At 51.9% G+C, this 15456-nt stretch overlaps 8 protein-coding genes across 8 annotated transcripts; 4 read left to right on the top strand and 4 right to left on the bottom strand.

Moving 5' to 3' along the window:
* Nucleotides 1-418: 418 nt before the first annotated feature.
* MYCFIDRAFT_16952 (uncharacterized protein) lies at nucleotides 419-955 on the bottom strand (the record flags this gene model as incomplete). The annotated part of the gene is made up of 1 exon (XM_007925995.1): nucleotides 419-955. A coding segment is annotated over one exon (537 nt), but the record flags the coding sequence as incomplete, so codon positions are not given.
* An 835-nt stretch (nucleotides 956-1790) lies between these two features.
* On the bottom strand, nucleotides 1791-3252 carry MYCFIDRAFT_210956 (uncharacterized protein). Its single transcript, XM_007927138.1, has one exon. The coding sequence runs from the start codon at nucleotides 2958-2960 to the stop codon at nucleotides 1920-1922; it is 1041 nt and encodes a 346-aa protein (XP_007925329.1). The 5' UTR covers nucleotides 2961-3252; the 3' UTR covers nucleotides 1791-1919.
* Nucleotides 3253-3892: 640 nt separating this feature from the next.
* MYCFIDRAFT_41739 (uncharacterized protein) lies at nucleotides 3893-5545 on the top strand (the record flags this gene model as incomplete). The annotated part of the gene is made up of 1 exon (XM_007926024.1): nucleotides 3893-5545. The coding sequence occupies one exon, from the start codon at nucleotides 3893-3895 to the stop codon at nucleotides 5543-5545; it is 1653 nt and encodes a 550-aa protein (XP_007924215.1).
* Nucleotides 5546-6360: 815 nt separating this feature from the next.
* On the bottom strand, nucleotides 6361-6816 carry MYCFIDRAFT_6915 (uncharacterized protein; the record flags this gene model as incomplete). The annotated part of the gene is made up of 2 exons (XM_007925988.1): nucleotides 6361-6636; nucleotides 6688-6816. Coding segments are annotated over 2 exons (405 nt in total), but the record flags the coding sequence as incomplete, so codon positions are not given.
* A 464-nt stretch (nucleotides 6817-7280) lies between these two features.
* Nucleotides 7281-8372, top strand: MYCFIDRAFT_195697 (uncharacterized protein; the record flags this gene model as incomplete). Its single annotated transcript, XM_007927137.1, has 1 exon — nucleotides 7281-8372. One exon carries the CDS (start codon nucleotides 7281-7283, stop codon nucleotides 8370-8372), a length of 1092 nt encoding a protein of 363 aa, XP_007925328.1.
* A 680-nt stretch (nucleotides 8373-9052) lies between these two features.
* MYCFIDRAFT_41529 (uncharacterized protein) lies at nucleotides 9053-10570 on the top strand (the record flags this gene model as incomplete). Its single annotated transcript, XM_007926017.1, has 3 exons — nucleotides 9053-9214; nucleotides 9270-9498; nucleotides 9606-10570. 3 exons carry the CDS (start codon nucleotides 9053-9055, stop codon nucleotides 10568-10570), a joined length of 1356 nt encoding a protein of 451 aa, XP_007924208.1.
* Nucleotides 10571-10769: 199 nt separating this feature from the next.
* MYCFIDRAFT_59867 (uncharacterized protein) lies at nucleotides 10770-12814 on the bottom strand. The gene is made up of 2 exons (XM_007926113.1): nucleotides 11892-12814; nucleotides 10770-11123 (listed from the first exon to the last, which is right to left on the bottom strand). Exons 1-2 carry the CDS (start codon nucleotides 12804-12806, stop codon nucleotides 10854-10856), a joined length of 1185 nt encoding a protein of 394 aa, XP_007924304.1. The 5' UTR covers nucleotides 12807-12814; the 3' UTR covers nucleotides 10770-10853.
* Nucleotides 12815-13525: 711 nt separating this feature from the next.
* MYCFIDRAFT_82809 (uncharacterized protein) lies at nucleotides 13526-15117 on the top strand (the record flags this gene model as incomplete). Its single annotated transcript, XM_007926155.1, has 5 exons — nucleotides 13526-13556; nucleotides 13705-13796; nucleotides 14018-14052; nucleotides 14229-14311; nucleotides 14363-15117. 5 exons carry the CDS (start codon nucleotides 13526-13528, stop codon nucleotides 15115-15117), a joined length of 996 nt encoding a protein of 331 aa, XP_007924346.1.
* Between the last annotated feature and the right edge of the window lie 339 nt (nucleotides 15118-15456).

Genomic DNA, 15456 nt, shown 5'->3' with positions numbered 1-15456 from the left:
AGGTTGGAAGCTGCCGACTCCAGCAGCCGGCGAAAACGCTGATGGTATCAATGTATTGTCCCTGCAGTGTCCATTCTGTCACACGGGCATGAATTCTGTGGGTATAATATCAAAGCATGCCTCCAACTCCTCGCTATTTCAAAGCCCATCTTGACAGCGCGCTCACCATTCAGTGCCTCTACTTGGCCGAAAACTTGGCACCAATCTCTTCCATCTGCTTCCTCCTCTCCTCCGCCTTACGTTTCTCCTCATTCAGCATATCATCCAACGTCTTCTTGCTCTGCTCCAGCTGCTTACAAAGCTGATTCTCGTACTGCACGCTCCAAGCTCCGCCACTTCCTAGTCCACCACCATTAGTATCCGCCCTGTCAGGCAATTGCGCCGTGGGTTCGATGTCGCCCTCAAAAACGAAGTCAGGCTTCTTCCCCTTCCCTCTTCCCTTCTTGACCTTCAGCCAGTTGAACTGCTCCTCAGCCGTGAGGGATTTGAAGAAGTCTGCAGTAGGGTCGTTGAACTCGATCGTTTCAAGCTTTTCCGCAACGATTTTGTTTTCGCGCTTTTGCCGCTCTTGTTGTTCTTCGCTACCATATGGCTGTAGCACTAGTATGTGATCTCTGTAGACCGCTTTTTCAATCGACTCGGGTGCAAAGTACAAGCGTAGCTCTACTATGAACTCGCCGTAACCCGTCTCTTTCACCTCAAATGGGCCCGGCGCTTCGATCGTGCGGCTTGGTTCGGCGTACGTGTTATGCAGCTTGAATTGCACCTTCTTCAGCCATGTTGTGACATCGGGTCCATTTGGAAGTGGGCGAATGTAGACTTTCCAGCCTTTCGTGTGTCCATCTGGGGGCGGATCGGGGTAGTCTGGGTGCGGGAGGAAATGCGCCTCGTTGCCGATGATGAAATGACGCGTGACCTTGAGGCCTCTGATGCGTTTCGATGAGGCGGCAGGCATCTCGGATATGTGGGATACTATATTCAATAGAGAGTCGCAACGCCAGCTTTGAGGAAGACGCGATGCGGACTTTTAGGGTTAGGGTTGGTCGGCATTTTCGGCATCACATGCTTAGCGGGAAGACGCATAGATAGATATCGTTGATCAGTGCTGATTCATTTGACTATCCTTGTCCGAGCATTGTGCTATGTTTCGTCAGCAACGAGATGATGGCTGAGCGTTTATCAGTTCTGCCTCTCTGATCTGCATAGGACTCGCTACGTTGTCACGATATCCTCATTCATACAGTTGTAGAAGTAGAAGTCTCCTGTAGAGTTCTAAATCATTCTGAGTCTGCCATTAACTCACATCATCTTCACCGCCGACGACGCGTCCCCGGCCCCAGCATTCAAAGATACAACTGTCGAAGATATTACCGGATCCTGGAAACTTCGCATCTATGCATCGACGATTCTGGCTTCCATCCTATCGCGCGAGCCAGGGAGATGTCTCCACAACACCACCTTACCGTCTCTGGTCTTTACAAACGGCAACTCTGGTCATCGTCAAGTAAAAGGCTGACCGGTTCCCGCAATGGCTGCCACGATCCTCGAAGGCTTAGTCAGAGGGTTGGCTGTCGATCTTGCGCCAGCACGAGTCAATCTCGTCTCCGCAGGTCCGGTGAAGACAGAACTTCTGAAGCAACTGCCGCAGGAGTACGTCGAATTGTGTGGAAGGGAAGGCTCTGACAAAAGAGCTGGTCAAGGTCGAGGACGTCACTGAAGCGTATTTGTATATCCTGAAACATTGTGGAGTGACTAGCTGTATCTTGGCAACTGACAACGGGAGGAGGATTGCCTGAACATCGATGAGCATTAGCGCTTCACTACAAATGAGAAGATCTTCGGATGTGCTACTATCTGCGAGCGATTGCATGTGTTTGATCAGTAGTTCTCGTGAATCGTGCTCGTCATGATTCTATGGATCACCTCGGATGGAAGCTCTCTTTTGCATCATGGAGGGTTTGTTCGGACCTAGAAACTATCGGACTCGTGTCCAACGGATAGCCGAAATCATCGTCCAGCTTCCAGTCTTGTTCGCTTAGACGTTCGAGTGCCGCTTCTTGGTCCATGAACAGCTCGTGGTGGCCTTCCCCTTCATCGGCTCCAGGAACCCATCGTACGCCAAGCGCCTGTTCAATCTTTCCCACGTCGCGATCATACTTGGCTAACATTGCGGATCGTACTTCTTCGTTCCATACTGAAGCATGCTCTAATGATCCCAAAAGTATGTCCGCTACTCTGGGTTTTAGTGTGCGAAAAGCTAGACCAGCTTCTTGGAGGATCTGCCAGGCCTTTGCCATGTCACCAGCATAACACATCTGCTCGAGGAACCAGTATGAGCCACGGGACTTATTTGTGATTGGCGTGTCGCGAGAATCTCTCATCTCCTTGCGCTCATCTATGATCAACAACTTCGGCTTTTTGAAAGCGTCCGTCTCTTTCCACAAAAGCCACTCCTTCCAGACTTCTTCGCTTTCCTTACAGCGTGCCAAAACTGCAACCCATCCGTGAAGATACTGCCAGTCGTCCCGGACCAGGAACGAACCGAAATGGTATTGCTTTTCAGGAGGCAGATCTTTGCAATCATCGAAACCAAGCAACACTTGACGGAGCTCGGATCTCCGCCATCTGCCATTACGTATCTCACCAAGACCGCGGTGTCCAATACTAAACTTTGCAATGACGCTGCGATAGACGTTGCTTGTCATCCCCAGCCCTTGCTCTCGTATCAATCTCAGATATTTCTGCATTGATGAAAGAATCCGTGCTCTGGCGGCAAACTTCAGCGCCATGAAAAGCAAATTTGGTTTAACATGCAGATTAGACATGCGAAATCGCGCGACGATTGTACTGAGAGTCTTTAGCACTTCCGGGTCGGATGCTTTCGCCCGACAGCGATACAATGCTCTCATGATCGGCTCGTTCAGGTGCAGCAAGTTCTGTGCCACTTGTGGAGTCTGCATTGCAACAGCAACGATTTTCAGTATGTCTCTAGGCGTCTCACATACGAGCAGACGTGCTCGTAGAATGGCACGGACGAGTCTCCATCCTCTACCTCTTGTTGCCTCTTGGAGTCGTTCTCGAAATTCTGCATGTGAGATCGGCGTCTCGGGTACTTCATACAGACTCGGATGCCCTCTAGTGAATTGCTGGCGTCCTGATGGAGGATCTGGGTAAGGATTGCCGAGTTGGCGTATAGTATGTAATCTTGCTTCACGGTTCTCACACAGTTCGTCCAGATCTCCCCTCGGGTCGCCCGGTGACGATAGTTTCGTCTGCCTCGCCGCCCTCATCTGAGCTTTGATTGCCAATAGATGACTATGTTGCGAGGCCAGCAGTTCTTCTTTGGCCTTTTGCGAGTCTTCCGATTCAAATCGATCCCTTTCCCTGGCAACAGCTGCCTGTGCAGCTCTTAACTTCTTGCGTTCTCTGAGTGCTATCAATCTCTCTCTGATCTTCCCTTCCATTGACGTTGCTGCCTGCCGGTCCGCCTCTGCGCCGTCGTGTATGAAGCCATTCTGTTCGTGGGGAATGGCCAATGTTTCAAGGTGGGAGGCATATCTTCTGGAGCTGCTGCTGAAAGGTCGCGCTCTTGGCCCAAGTGTAAGTGTACGAGCTTGGCAGAAGACGCATATTGACGATGTTCGTCCGGCGGCCACACTCATCGCCTTCCCGCACCTGGATGTCTGCTACATCGTAGAGAATGTCGATTGTTCTAGGGCGGCTCTGCGGTGTCGCTTTCGAGGGCGCGGGCGCTTGCATCTCATGCATCTGCAGGGGTCCCCACGTTGTTGGCGTCAGTGCTGTGGAATATTTCTGTGCCTGACGATCTCGAGTCCTACTGAGCCCCCTTCTCTACTACCAACTTGACGGGAAAGGTCTCCGTATGACGACCATGGAGCACCCTACAGCACCGCATCAGCCGCCCAGGCAGTACGTTGAGAATCAAGGATATGTGGGAGACAGGACAGCTATGCCAGGCAGTGCACACGACCACACCGTCTCTCAAGAAGCTCTAGATGAATTCGACCAAGATGAAGACTACGATGACCTATTCGAACCATCCGAAGACGAACTATCAGAGACGGAGATATCTTCAGCAAACCCTGGCGACTACACGAAAGCATACAACCGACAGAGAAAAATGAATGACAATTCGATACCTGAATCACAAAAGCCAAAGACGAACCCACAGCTCAACACCAGAGCAGCAATAGACGACCAGATTAAGAGTTTAGCAAAGCATACCTCGAAGCTCAGAATGACGGATTTAGAGGCTGGAGTGGCTTCCAAACAGCAGCGAGGCGCAGAGAAGAGCGATCGCGCGACTTCGGAACAAGTGCTCGACCCGAGGACGAAGATGATTCTTCTTCAGATGCTGAATCGTAATATTGTCTCGGAGATAAATGGTGTGCTGAGTACAGGCAAGGAGGCGAATGTCTACCATGCTGCAACAATACCGCAAGAAGAAGTCGAGGACGAGGCATCGGCAATGAAGCTGAACAGGGCAGTCAAAATATACAAGACCAGCATATTGGTATTCAAAGACAGAGATAAGTACGTCTCTGGCGACCACAGGTTCAACAAGGGCTACAACAGGAGCTCTAATCGAGCTATGGTCAAAGTTTGGGCTGAGAAGGAATTCCGTAATCTGAAGATTCTCCATGCTGCTGGAATTCCTTGCCCGGAACCTGTCTATCTGAAAGCACACGTCTTGGTTATGAGCTTCATCGGAAGTTCTCGAGGCTTACCCGCTCCCCGACTACGAGATGTCAAGTTCGACGAGTCAATTGATGCGGCATCAAAATGGCACACGATCTACCTGGATATGATGAGCTACATGCGAAAAATCTACCAGCAATGTCGACTTGTTCACGCCGACTTGTCAGAGTACAACACTCTGTACTACAAGGATCGGTTGTACGTGATTGATGTATCGCAAAGCGTCGAGCATGATCACCCGCGATCGCTAGAGTTCCTGCGCATGGATATCAAGAATGTCAGTGACTTTTTCAAGCGCAAGGGTGTGGATGCACTATCAGAACGAGTGGCCTTTGGCTTTGTGACTGGAAACACAGGAGGTAAGGATATAGACGAGATGAAAGAGAGTCTTGAAAAGCTGCTCGAAGCAAAGGCGCAAGCTGGAGATGAGGAGGACGAAGAGGACGAAGTCTTCAGACAGCAGTACATCCCACAAACTCTACGCGAAGTGTACGACATCGAACGTGATGGAGAGAAGCTGAAGCGTGGCGAGGGAGAAGATTTGCCTTATCAAGAGCTACTGGCGAATGGCGCATCGAAGTCAAATATCGAGGACGATGCTAATGGGGACGACGTGGACAGTGACGAGTCGAGCGCAGAAGAAAGTGACGGTGGAGAGCGGACTTTCGAGGACAAGAAACCTAGGGGAAAGCGGTTCGAAGATAAGGAAGAAAAGAAAGCACACAAGCAGGCTGTGAAGGAGGAGAAGCGCGAGAAGAGGAAGGAGAAGATGCCCAAACATCTCAAGAAAAAGCTTGTCAACCAAGGCTCACGTGGCAAGCATTAGCGAATTAGAGCAGTGGATTATGATGGCCATGAAATGAACAGACGAAGCGCTGCTCACATGTATAAGGTTCACATCAATCAAGGCCACGAATATGCTGGCTCTGGGTCTGGACAGCGATTCTCTTTTGTGCTACGCGAGGCGGTTCTGCTGCGGCTGAAACGAGGAAACTGCCTTAATGCATCGAGATGGCTATCCTAACATCTGCCTTCATGCAGGCAAAACCAGATGATCAAGCACACTGCCACGTCCTCCAAGCCCTGCCGGGTGCCCGTGAACGAGCGACTCTTCGTGTTCGGTAGCAGAAATTCTAAGCCGGTGCCAATATCGCAGCGGCGATCGCCAGTGCCCAAGCGTTCCGGCGCAGTCGATGGCTCACTTCTAAGCTCTTGCATTTGCGCCCTCAACCCGGAGCGGTAATGTAACATCGAATGCATGGCCATTAAGCATGTCGCCATTCATCCTTTCATCTCTCTATTGTCCCGCCAAATGCTCCAACGGTCCGCGACGCCACAGTATGGGCAATAGAGGAGGATTGGGGTAAGCCCACTCGAGGGGTCTTGCATTATGAAGCTGTATGGGCAATTTCGACATTTGTATCGCTTCTCGTTGGGATTGAGGACGATCGATATACGATTCCGTCTGTGTAGGAGGTCTTGCGCAAGATCAACACCCAAATCAGGGATGTTCCTCATCGTGTCTAAGAGGTTGCCGTCCTCGCCGCCATCGCTGCTGCCCGAGAATATGTCTTGGGCATTAGCGGCGCAGACCTTGAGCACGCACTGGCGAAATGCCGTGTCGATGCCCTGTTCCATGTTGTAAATGTCACGCACAGCCCTTGCGAATTTTTGAGAGCGCCACTCGGTCTGAGCTCGATTCGTGAACTTTCTCAATGCCAGTGACGAGAGTTCTGGAAGATCGTACTTATGGGCGATGACAGCCACACCGACGTTCAGTAAGATCGGTGGCATGCCTGCATCGCATTCCATATCCGGACCAGCGTCGTCGTAGTCGCACTGGTAGATGAAGGACAGCATGGCATGCACAGCGTGCGGATCGTCTGCTGGCAGCGAGATCTCACCTTCAAGGCCCTCCTTCGTCATGTCAGTACCTCGCTCGTCAAGTTCTGGCCAGCTGTTGAGTACCTTGAAACGGCCGTCGCAGGCCTTGGCGAAGAAAGTGCAGCGCGAAGAGATGATGGACTTGTGGGCGCTCCATCGGCGGCCTTGACACTCAATGGTCAAGTCTGAATACTGAGGATCGTGGAAGAGTCTGCTGAATTGTCAGTCACGATTCGCTATCTGCTGTGCAACTCACTGCTCACTTGGAGATGTGGGCGAGATGTGTCTTCTCCGCCGCGGATGCTGCATTGTCGGCAGACATCTTAGTGCTCGATGCCGTGCTGTGCTTCGATGCAGGTTGCATTGACGCGAAGCTCATGGAGCTGGCTTGCCACCAAGAGCTTCGGCAAGCTTTAAGCTAGTAGCGGCTCAGAGCGCATGTAGAACATGCTAGTGAAGCCGTGTAGGTGAAGGGAAGGCGGCGTCAAACGCCGTCCACAGCACTGTATGAAGCAAGTCTCTCCAGCCAAACAACAAACATTCCAGCCTGACCGACTCCACGTTAGCAGACAAGCCACGCTACCACGCAAGCAACCGATACACATCCGTAGGCCCTCCCTGCTTTGATCGCTCTCTCGACCTTTACCACAACAACGACTCACGTCGCAGCCCAGGACATGGCGAAGCTAAAGCAGTCTCGAGGCAAGCGCCCACGATCACCTGCGCTAGCCAACGCCAACAAGAAGAGACGGACTCGAAACACTGATATTCCGGCCCGCAACGCTGTTTTTGCCACGACTGAGCTGTTGGAAAACATCCTTCTGCACCTGCCATCGAAAGCGATTGCCAAGTCCCAAATGGTATGCCGAAAATTCCGGGATGTGGTGGAAGAGTCGCCTCTTCTACAGATTCAAATCTTCAATCAGCCTGTCCCTGAAGCGAGGCACAATCGAACCCCATGGGCAGTGCGCATATCACGAACGCAGACGTCACGACGGCGCGCGCCCTGCACACCCAGGTACGACCACCGTTTGCAGCTTGTCCTTGTGCGTGAGAAGCCTGTGACTGGCCTTGGTCTCGCCTACATATGTTATAAGGAGGTGGAAATGAACTGGGCCATCTTCAAGAGAAGAGATCATCCTGCTGGTTGGTCCTATCGTCGTTTACACGATCTTGAGCATCACAGAGGTGAGGAAGTCACCTTTACACCAGAATCGACCCACTCACTTAGCAGATCATTGCATGGTGAAGTGCAGTCGTGGGAGCGCAGCTATTTGTGTAATCCGCCATGTACCAGAGCATCGATCTCCATTGTCATCAAAATTGGTCCCAGAAAAGCGCTGGAACAAGTCAAGCTTCGCGTCGATGCCTGGGCAGAGAGAAAAGAGGGTCTTACTTTCGGGTATCTCCTCGATGCAGCACTGAGCAAGAAAGCCGCCACTGATGAATTCGACTACGACATTGTCTTGACCGAGAATTATGAGGAGAATGATCAGCCGGCGTTCGATGGCTGCGTTCGCGACTTCGTTAGCTCTCTGGAGACCAAGCACAAGACCAAAGCATGGATCTCTGCCGAAGATTGCTTGATCCGCGTTTCTGGAATAATCTTGCCCACAGACGAGGACAGCAAGGACGTGGTCGAGATTGGCGCAGAGCTCCGCGGTAAAGATGATCAAGGAGAGGCAGGCTGGTGGCAAACACAGATGGAGGAGTATTTTGGACCGGCCCTTGAGAATGGAGAGGCTGTATCTGCCGATGGTAGTAACTAATGCACTGAGACAGAAGCATGGGCTCAGGCTCGGTCAACATGCCTTCGCTGCTAAGGAGTTCGCTTGGGAACAAGGCTGTGTGCGGGCCTTTTGTAGAAGCCGGCTGACAGATCGAGTCGACACTTGGCTCTCAAATGCCGATGCTAGTGAAGAAAGCCAAGACATCATCGCGCCATGGCAGAAGGCGCAACTTCGTTCCATATATTTCTTGGCGCGAAGCGAACCGGAAAGCATTGCTTGATTCACGGCACAACCACGGCAAGACCAGCGTCGGTCTTTCTCTCGGAAGCGAATTTGGAAATTCTCTCGAAACAACACGCACCACTCTGCTGGGCAATTGACAGCCAAGACCTTTGCAAAGCACTACAATTCCAGAAAACATGAACAAGACGATGATAATCGCTTTTGCCAAGCCTTAGTCCACACACTGACAAAACATGCCGAATTCAATACTGTGGAGAATTTCGCACGTCCCATTCATTCTTCGACCCGTTGGTAGCCGAGCAAGCAATGATCAATCATCCGAAATGGAAGCCTTCCCCATGGGCCGTCATGAAATTCTCATGTAACAGATTCCACATAGTGCGCTCGCACCTTGTGGGTTTTCTTTTCAAGTCTCCGCAATTCTTGAGAACACACTTTCGCACTGTCCGAGTTTCCAGAGCCATCCATCTGCGACGATGTTCAGGGACAAGAAGCAGCAGCAATCTGACGATGATCTGGCTCCGGTGCCGACGAGTGATCTGGGCGAGGTAGAGGATTGTGTCAAGCCGGAGGATGCTACCTCTACGCAGGATGCTGTGTTCGGCGAGCTCCGTAAAGATGGACCGAACTATCGGAATGTGAGTGTATCGTCGAGACGAATGACTGTGCGAGCCATTGCCAACGTTCAAGCAGGTCGGCTGGATGGGAACGGTTGTTTTATTATTCAAGACGCAAGTTGGCTTAGGGGTTCTCGGGATTCCTGGTGCCTTCGACCACCTCGGCATGGTGCCTGGAGTTATCACTATTCTTGTCATTGCCTTCATGACTACTTGGGCTGCTTGGATGGTGGGCCGGTTCAAGTTGACGCATGCTCAAGTCTATGGAATTGACGATGCTGGACGAATCATGGCCGGAAAAGTCGGTCGCGAGTTCTTCTTCTGGGCTTTTGTGCTTCGTAAGCTCGACCTGCCTGTACAAATCAACATCGATGCTGACTTCAGACAGACTTCACGTTCCTTGCGGCCTCAGCCATGTTGAGCATCTCCATCGCCCTGAACTCATTGTCGGAACATGGCGCCTGCACTGCCATCTTCGTGGTTGTTGCTTGTCTGATCGGCTTCCTGTTCGGCAGTATTCAGACCTTGGGCAAGGTCTCTTTCATCGCCTGGGCGGGTGTTATCGGAATCTTGAGTGCCATTTTCACTCTCACCATTGCTGTAGGAGTGAATGGTCGGCCTGCAGATGCTCCTGCTGGTGTCACAGAATCCGACTTCAAGGTCTTCGGCTCGTCAACCTTTCCTGAGGCTATCTCGGCTGTGTCAACGATTGTCTTCGCATTCTCTTGCCTGCCAGCCTTCTTCTCCGTCAACTCCGAGATGCGAAACCCACACCACTACACCAGATCGCTCCTCATCGCTCAGGGCGCCATTACCGTCGTCTACCTTGTGATCGGCGTCGTAGTCTACTATTATTGCGGCTCTTATGTTGCGTCACCGGCTCTTGGATCTGCAGGCTCTCTCATGAAGAAGATTTGCTATGGCATAGCCTTGCCGGGGTTGACAGCCAGCTGCATGCTTTTTGTGCATATGCCTGCTAAAACCATCTTCATGCGATTTATGCGAGGCACCAAACACTTGACGACAAACACCCCGATTCATTGGATGGCCTGGCTCACATGCACAGCAACCATCGCCGTGGTTGCATACCTCATTGGATCTGGAATCCCTGTTTTCGATCAACTCCTTTCACTTGTTGGAGCACTACTTGCCACGGTAACGTGCTTTCAGCCCTCAGGAATGATGTGGCTTTTTGATAACTTCAAGAGGCCAGAGCGGAGCTGGAAATGGTATTTTGGTCTGGGCATGTCTATTTTTATGATTGGTGCCGGCTCTTTCATCACCGTTGGCGGAACCTATGGTGCCATTTTGGGGATTGTAAACTCGTCCGATCGCAGTAGTCCTTGGAGTTGTGCAGACAACAGCAACTCGACCTAGGTCTGGTCGTGTCGCCAGTGCTTCGAGCTTGCAGATCTACATAGGCATGAAAGGAGCAGCAAAGTCTGTAAGTCTTCGACAGGTCCAGTATCCAATCCATTGATCATTGAGTAACTCTTGCAAGGCACTCTCAATCTGAGCCGATGGCGAGGGTATCCAGGAGCCAGGCAGGGGCATTGTAGCAGCATGCAGAGAAAGAAGCGTGTGGACGATGGATCGTTTACCTCACCCCTGTCGCGCGTCCAACTCATTAATCATTACAAGTCATACAAATCATAACTCTTCATCCAGTATTCTCCACCTTCATCACATCCTGTCCCGTAGCTCTTACCTCGTGCTCTTCCTCTATCGGCCGACAGAAACCATCAGGTACGCCGACTGCCGACCTGCCAATACTACCATACCGAGGTCCAGCCCAACATCCCAACAGACTCGACCACTGACACCCATCATTCAAGATACGTTGTATATTCTTGAATTGCAGCATATCAGCATAGGGCAAGCCAGTCTTGGGATCTCTGAATTTTGCAGGAAAGGGCGTGAAAGCACAATTCTGCTTGACAGGGGCATTTGGCAAGAGGCTTATGTCCGCAGCTTTATTCGTGGTCGTGGGTCGCTTCAGCTTGCCTGTGAGATAGCGGGTCTGTTCTTGGTTGAAGGAAGGATATGAGTCTGGCAAGAGCGTGGAGGCGGTCTGTGATGGCTCTAGAGAAGCATCTTTGGACTTTGAAGCGGACTTTTTGCCTTTGTCGTTGGTCTCGAGGTTTTCAAACTGCTCTAGAATGATCAGAGAACGTCTGGCTTGCTCTTTGATTGGTGGAGGCGGAGGAGCTGGTGGTAGTGGTTGCTGATACGGGGTAGGTATCTGGAATTGACCGTATCCTGTGCTTGCTGGCCAGCCATGATAGATGGATGGTTGTGACGGGGTCGAATACGGTCCAGGAGTCGGCTGTGGAGCTAGTGGTGGAAGCCGTGGTGCAGGTTGGTCTGGAGGAGCATTGATTGAGGGCGCGCTTGGTGTGTATGGACTCGCCGTGACAGCAGGTTGCGATGGAGGAGCAGACGAGGACGATGCGGCAGGATCTGGTTGATTTGCGTAGGCATGTATACCATCAAGCCATGACGGCTGGAATGGTGTCTCTGTTTGGGCAGGTTGTGAATGCGGAGCAGGTATTGCTGGCCTAAGAGGCTGACTGCCAGCAAATCCAGGCGTTGCGACGCTCATGGCTACTGGCGTGGACGGAGGATTTGTAGGAGCGGCGGATGAAGCATTTGATGGCTTCTCGGTGCTACCTTCAGCAGTGCAATCGATCATGCTCACATCCCCATCTGCGGCATCCGCACTGCTTTCTGTCTCCTTCGGCTTGTCCTCAATGTCGTCAACATTTTGACTGGCACGTAATCGCTTATTCTTAATCTTATCGCCTTCCCATAGCACGCTGCCACTCCAGTGTCTGATCACCGGCCCATCGATGCCTCTCTTCCTCTTTGCTGCCAGCTGCTCCTCGCGAATCCGCTGTCGCTCTGCTTCTTCTCTCTCCCATCTTCCAAATTCTCTCGCAGTCTCTTTCTCGATCCTCGCTGCCTTAGCAAATCTCTCCTCCTGCGATATGGGTGCTCGCTGGCTGGCCTTCAGCCTCTCCTTGTGCTTGCTCATGACCGTCTTCTGCTTTTCGCTCCGCTCGTTAGACTCCTTCAGATTCGTATGCACCATCTCCCGATTCGCCACAGCTGAGGTACGCGAAGACTGCCGTGTCGGTGCATCAGCAGCAGTCGGCAGCCAGTTGGACCGCTCACTCTTCTTCTTTGGCTTCGCAGGCTGGCCATCTTCCGCCTTTGCATCGTCGGCCAGCTTGACGCGCTTCTTTTGCCAGTTTGGTATGCGCTTCTTGGCCTCTTCCAGCTTGCGCTTCTTTTTGTTCTGTGCTCGCTCTGCCTTCTTCAGCTCCTTCTCTCCTTCCAAATCCTCCTTGTCGCCTTCTGCTGCTGGTCCCTGATCATCCTCATCGCCAGACGAGCTCATGGCATCGTCATCGTCTTTATCGGAGCCTTCGTAGTCGCCGACGTCGTCCTCATCTTCGGCCAGTAATTCCTTCTGCAATTCCTCGTCGTCGAGATTATGCCGAAGAGTTGCATACAGATTTCCTGCTGTGGCTCGCTTTGTGCGCGTGGCGATGAGACCTGTCGTTGATACATCTTCAATCTCTGAGCCAGAGCTGCCCTCGTCCGAAGACATCTTGGGGTGTGTTCCGATGCTACAGATGTTTCGTGTCGCGGAGACGCGGTTGTGTGTCGAGAGCGGCCGCAAATCGGCCGCAGCCGCAGTTTTGAGATGACTTCACACTTCACTTTCCACGGAACAACTTACTTCCACACGCACACTTGCAATGATATCGTTCTCACGTTTTGGCTTCAAGCTGGAAGCAATCGGATGAAGGCGTCAGATTGTTCTGTCGTTGGAGCCTTCCGTGATCGCCAAACACGAACCTCAACCATGGACGCGCCTGGTAAAGCTGCGAAACTGACTCGAGAAATCTATGCCTGTGACAATCTATGGACACGGAGGTCAAATGTTCGATCGAGCGTCTTGAGTATCTGATTGCGGTGACCTCGAGAAATTGGAAATGGCAATGAGAGCAGCAGGATTGCAGATGATTTAGCAGGCCCTGTATATGGCGCGACTTGGGTCGTGGAATGGTCATGAACCGGCCAGCAAAAAGTCCTTGCTGATCGCCGGGCGTCGAGCCACGCATCTCTTTTTACGAAATTGGTGCCCCTCAGGGCTCTCCTTCTGATGGGAAGTAAAGCAGGTGCTCTATCATTGAAGCTGATCAGCCACCGACGAAGCAAAAACAAAGCAGTCAGTTTTCGTGGGAATATTCAATCGAGAGTAAAAAGAAGTTCGAAAAGAGGTGGCAAACCCAGGGATTCTAACTCTGATTCCGTGGGCGCGAGATGCGACAAAGCGCTGCAGCCCATCAGACGCGTAGGTCTCTCTGAACTGCCTACGGACCAACCCCACGAATCTGACCGTTGAACCAGATCGACCGGAAGGACTGAGTTTTAGTGAACTTTTATATCTGCTTCAGCAGATGAATCCTGTGGATTACTGGTATATCCTGACTCAGCTTCAGGCCGATCATGTTTGGACTATGGGCATTCTCAGCAAGGCGGGAGAGCTACAAAATACCGACTATTCGACGCGAAAGGAGCTAAAAAGAAGCATGTAAGTAAGTAAATGTATGGCTGACCGTGAGAATCGAACTCATATCCTGCAAGAGTCGGAATGCGACTGCGCGCGACAGCCTTCCCTCATCAACGCAGACCTTGTCGCTCTGGGTGTTGGAGACTGTGATATTCTGTGACTCTGCGAATCTTAACATTGGACCAGATCAGCCGAACGGACTGTTATGTAGTGTACCCTCCAACTTCTAGTCCCTTGTCCAGGCAAGCGCCGAGGATGTGGAAGGCGAAGTGAGCAGGTGCGTTGTTTGCGTGCCAAGACTCACCTGGCCATACCTTCACGGTGCTGCACTGAACTTAGCCTAGCACAAAATAAACACCAGCTCACTTTCGACTTGTTGCGTTGACCCATCGGCTTCCGAGGCTAGACCAACAATATTCTGCCAGACATGGAGTTCGTGACACCACATGCCAGCGGCCTAGAGGCGCTGCGGCAGCAACGCGCAGACTTGCTGTCCCAGCTTCGCCGACTGGATATCAGGATTGAGCGACAAGAAAGTGAGTGATTTCTTGACATGCTCCTGGCAAGCCAAGTGCTTACTGCTGCAGGAAACGAACCAGTCAACTTCATGAGTCTGCCAGCCGAGCTTCGCAACCGCATTTACGATCTGAGCGGCTGTTTGAAGGTCTATCAATGTCGCATATGCAGCACGACCGTTTTTGGTGACTGCGGCGCAATCCATTACGAGCATTTGTCTAAGAGAACGACCGACGGCCCACCCCGAAAGTTTTACAGATGGCCATACATCGTACGCGATTGCTGCAAGTGGAAGAAAGGCACAAGGCATTGTGGTCATGCGCATCGCTCAACTCTGCTCTGGGTCAATAGGCAAGGCAAGACTGCTTCGCACCACGATTGCACATGCCGCGGCGCCGTCCACTCCCATCAGCGCGTTGCCAGATCCGTCCAGCTCGCGATTGCCCAGGTCTCAAAGTCGGTTAGAGCTGAGACTCTGGGCATCTTCCACGCGAGCAACCACTTCTTCGCAACTATCTTTGACACGCCCAAGGACAGAGGTGTCATTATGAGGTGGCTGAAATCCATCGGTCCTGAGAACGCCTCCAAGATCACATCCTTTCATATTGTGTATTCTCGGAATGAGCAACTCCGCTTTGTCAAGAAGAAGCTTGTCAAGAAGATGAAGGAGATGGGACTGCGGGTGGACGATGGAGTTGTCGAAGCTACCAAGTTGAAGGCACCTTTCTGCCGATGCGAGCACTGTGTCATGCAGACACTGAGGGACAAGAGTCGGCACAAGCCCTCATCTCCAAAGAACTACAAGTTCGGCGCTCGCGACTGCTGATCCAGAAGCCTCGGTGGCAATCCAGAAGGCTGAGCGGAGGATGAGGCAGAAGCCAAGAGAGCACGTGTTCGAGGACAGCACTACCAATCAGAGAATAGCCGGCCAAGCTGTAGTACCCCACAGATTGCTTGCACGCACAGATAGCGTGAGGGCGTCACTTATCAAGGTGTAGACGCCGCTGATTGGACAAGCTGAGGAGTAGAAGATACAACACATGAAGCTTCAGCCCTTCACCATCCGACCTAGGCAGGTTTGTCCTCTCACCTGACTTTCAGTTCGTCCTGTGTAGTATGAATTGCTAACCATTGAGCTCCCTACATGTGATCCTCGCAAGGTCAT

This window comes from Pseudocercospora fijiensis, assembly GCF_000340215.1.
Source record: "Pseudocercospora fijiensis CIRAD86 unplaced genomic scaffold MYCFIscaffold_3, whole genome shotgun sequence".
NCBI lineage: Eukaryota > Fungi > Ascomycota > Dothideomycetes > Mycosphaerellales > Mycosphaerellaceae > Pseudocercospora > Pseudocercospora fijiensis.
This window is presented reverse-complemented; position numbering and strand designations above follow the sequence as displayed.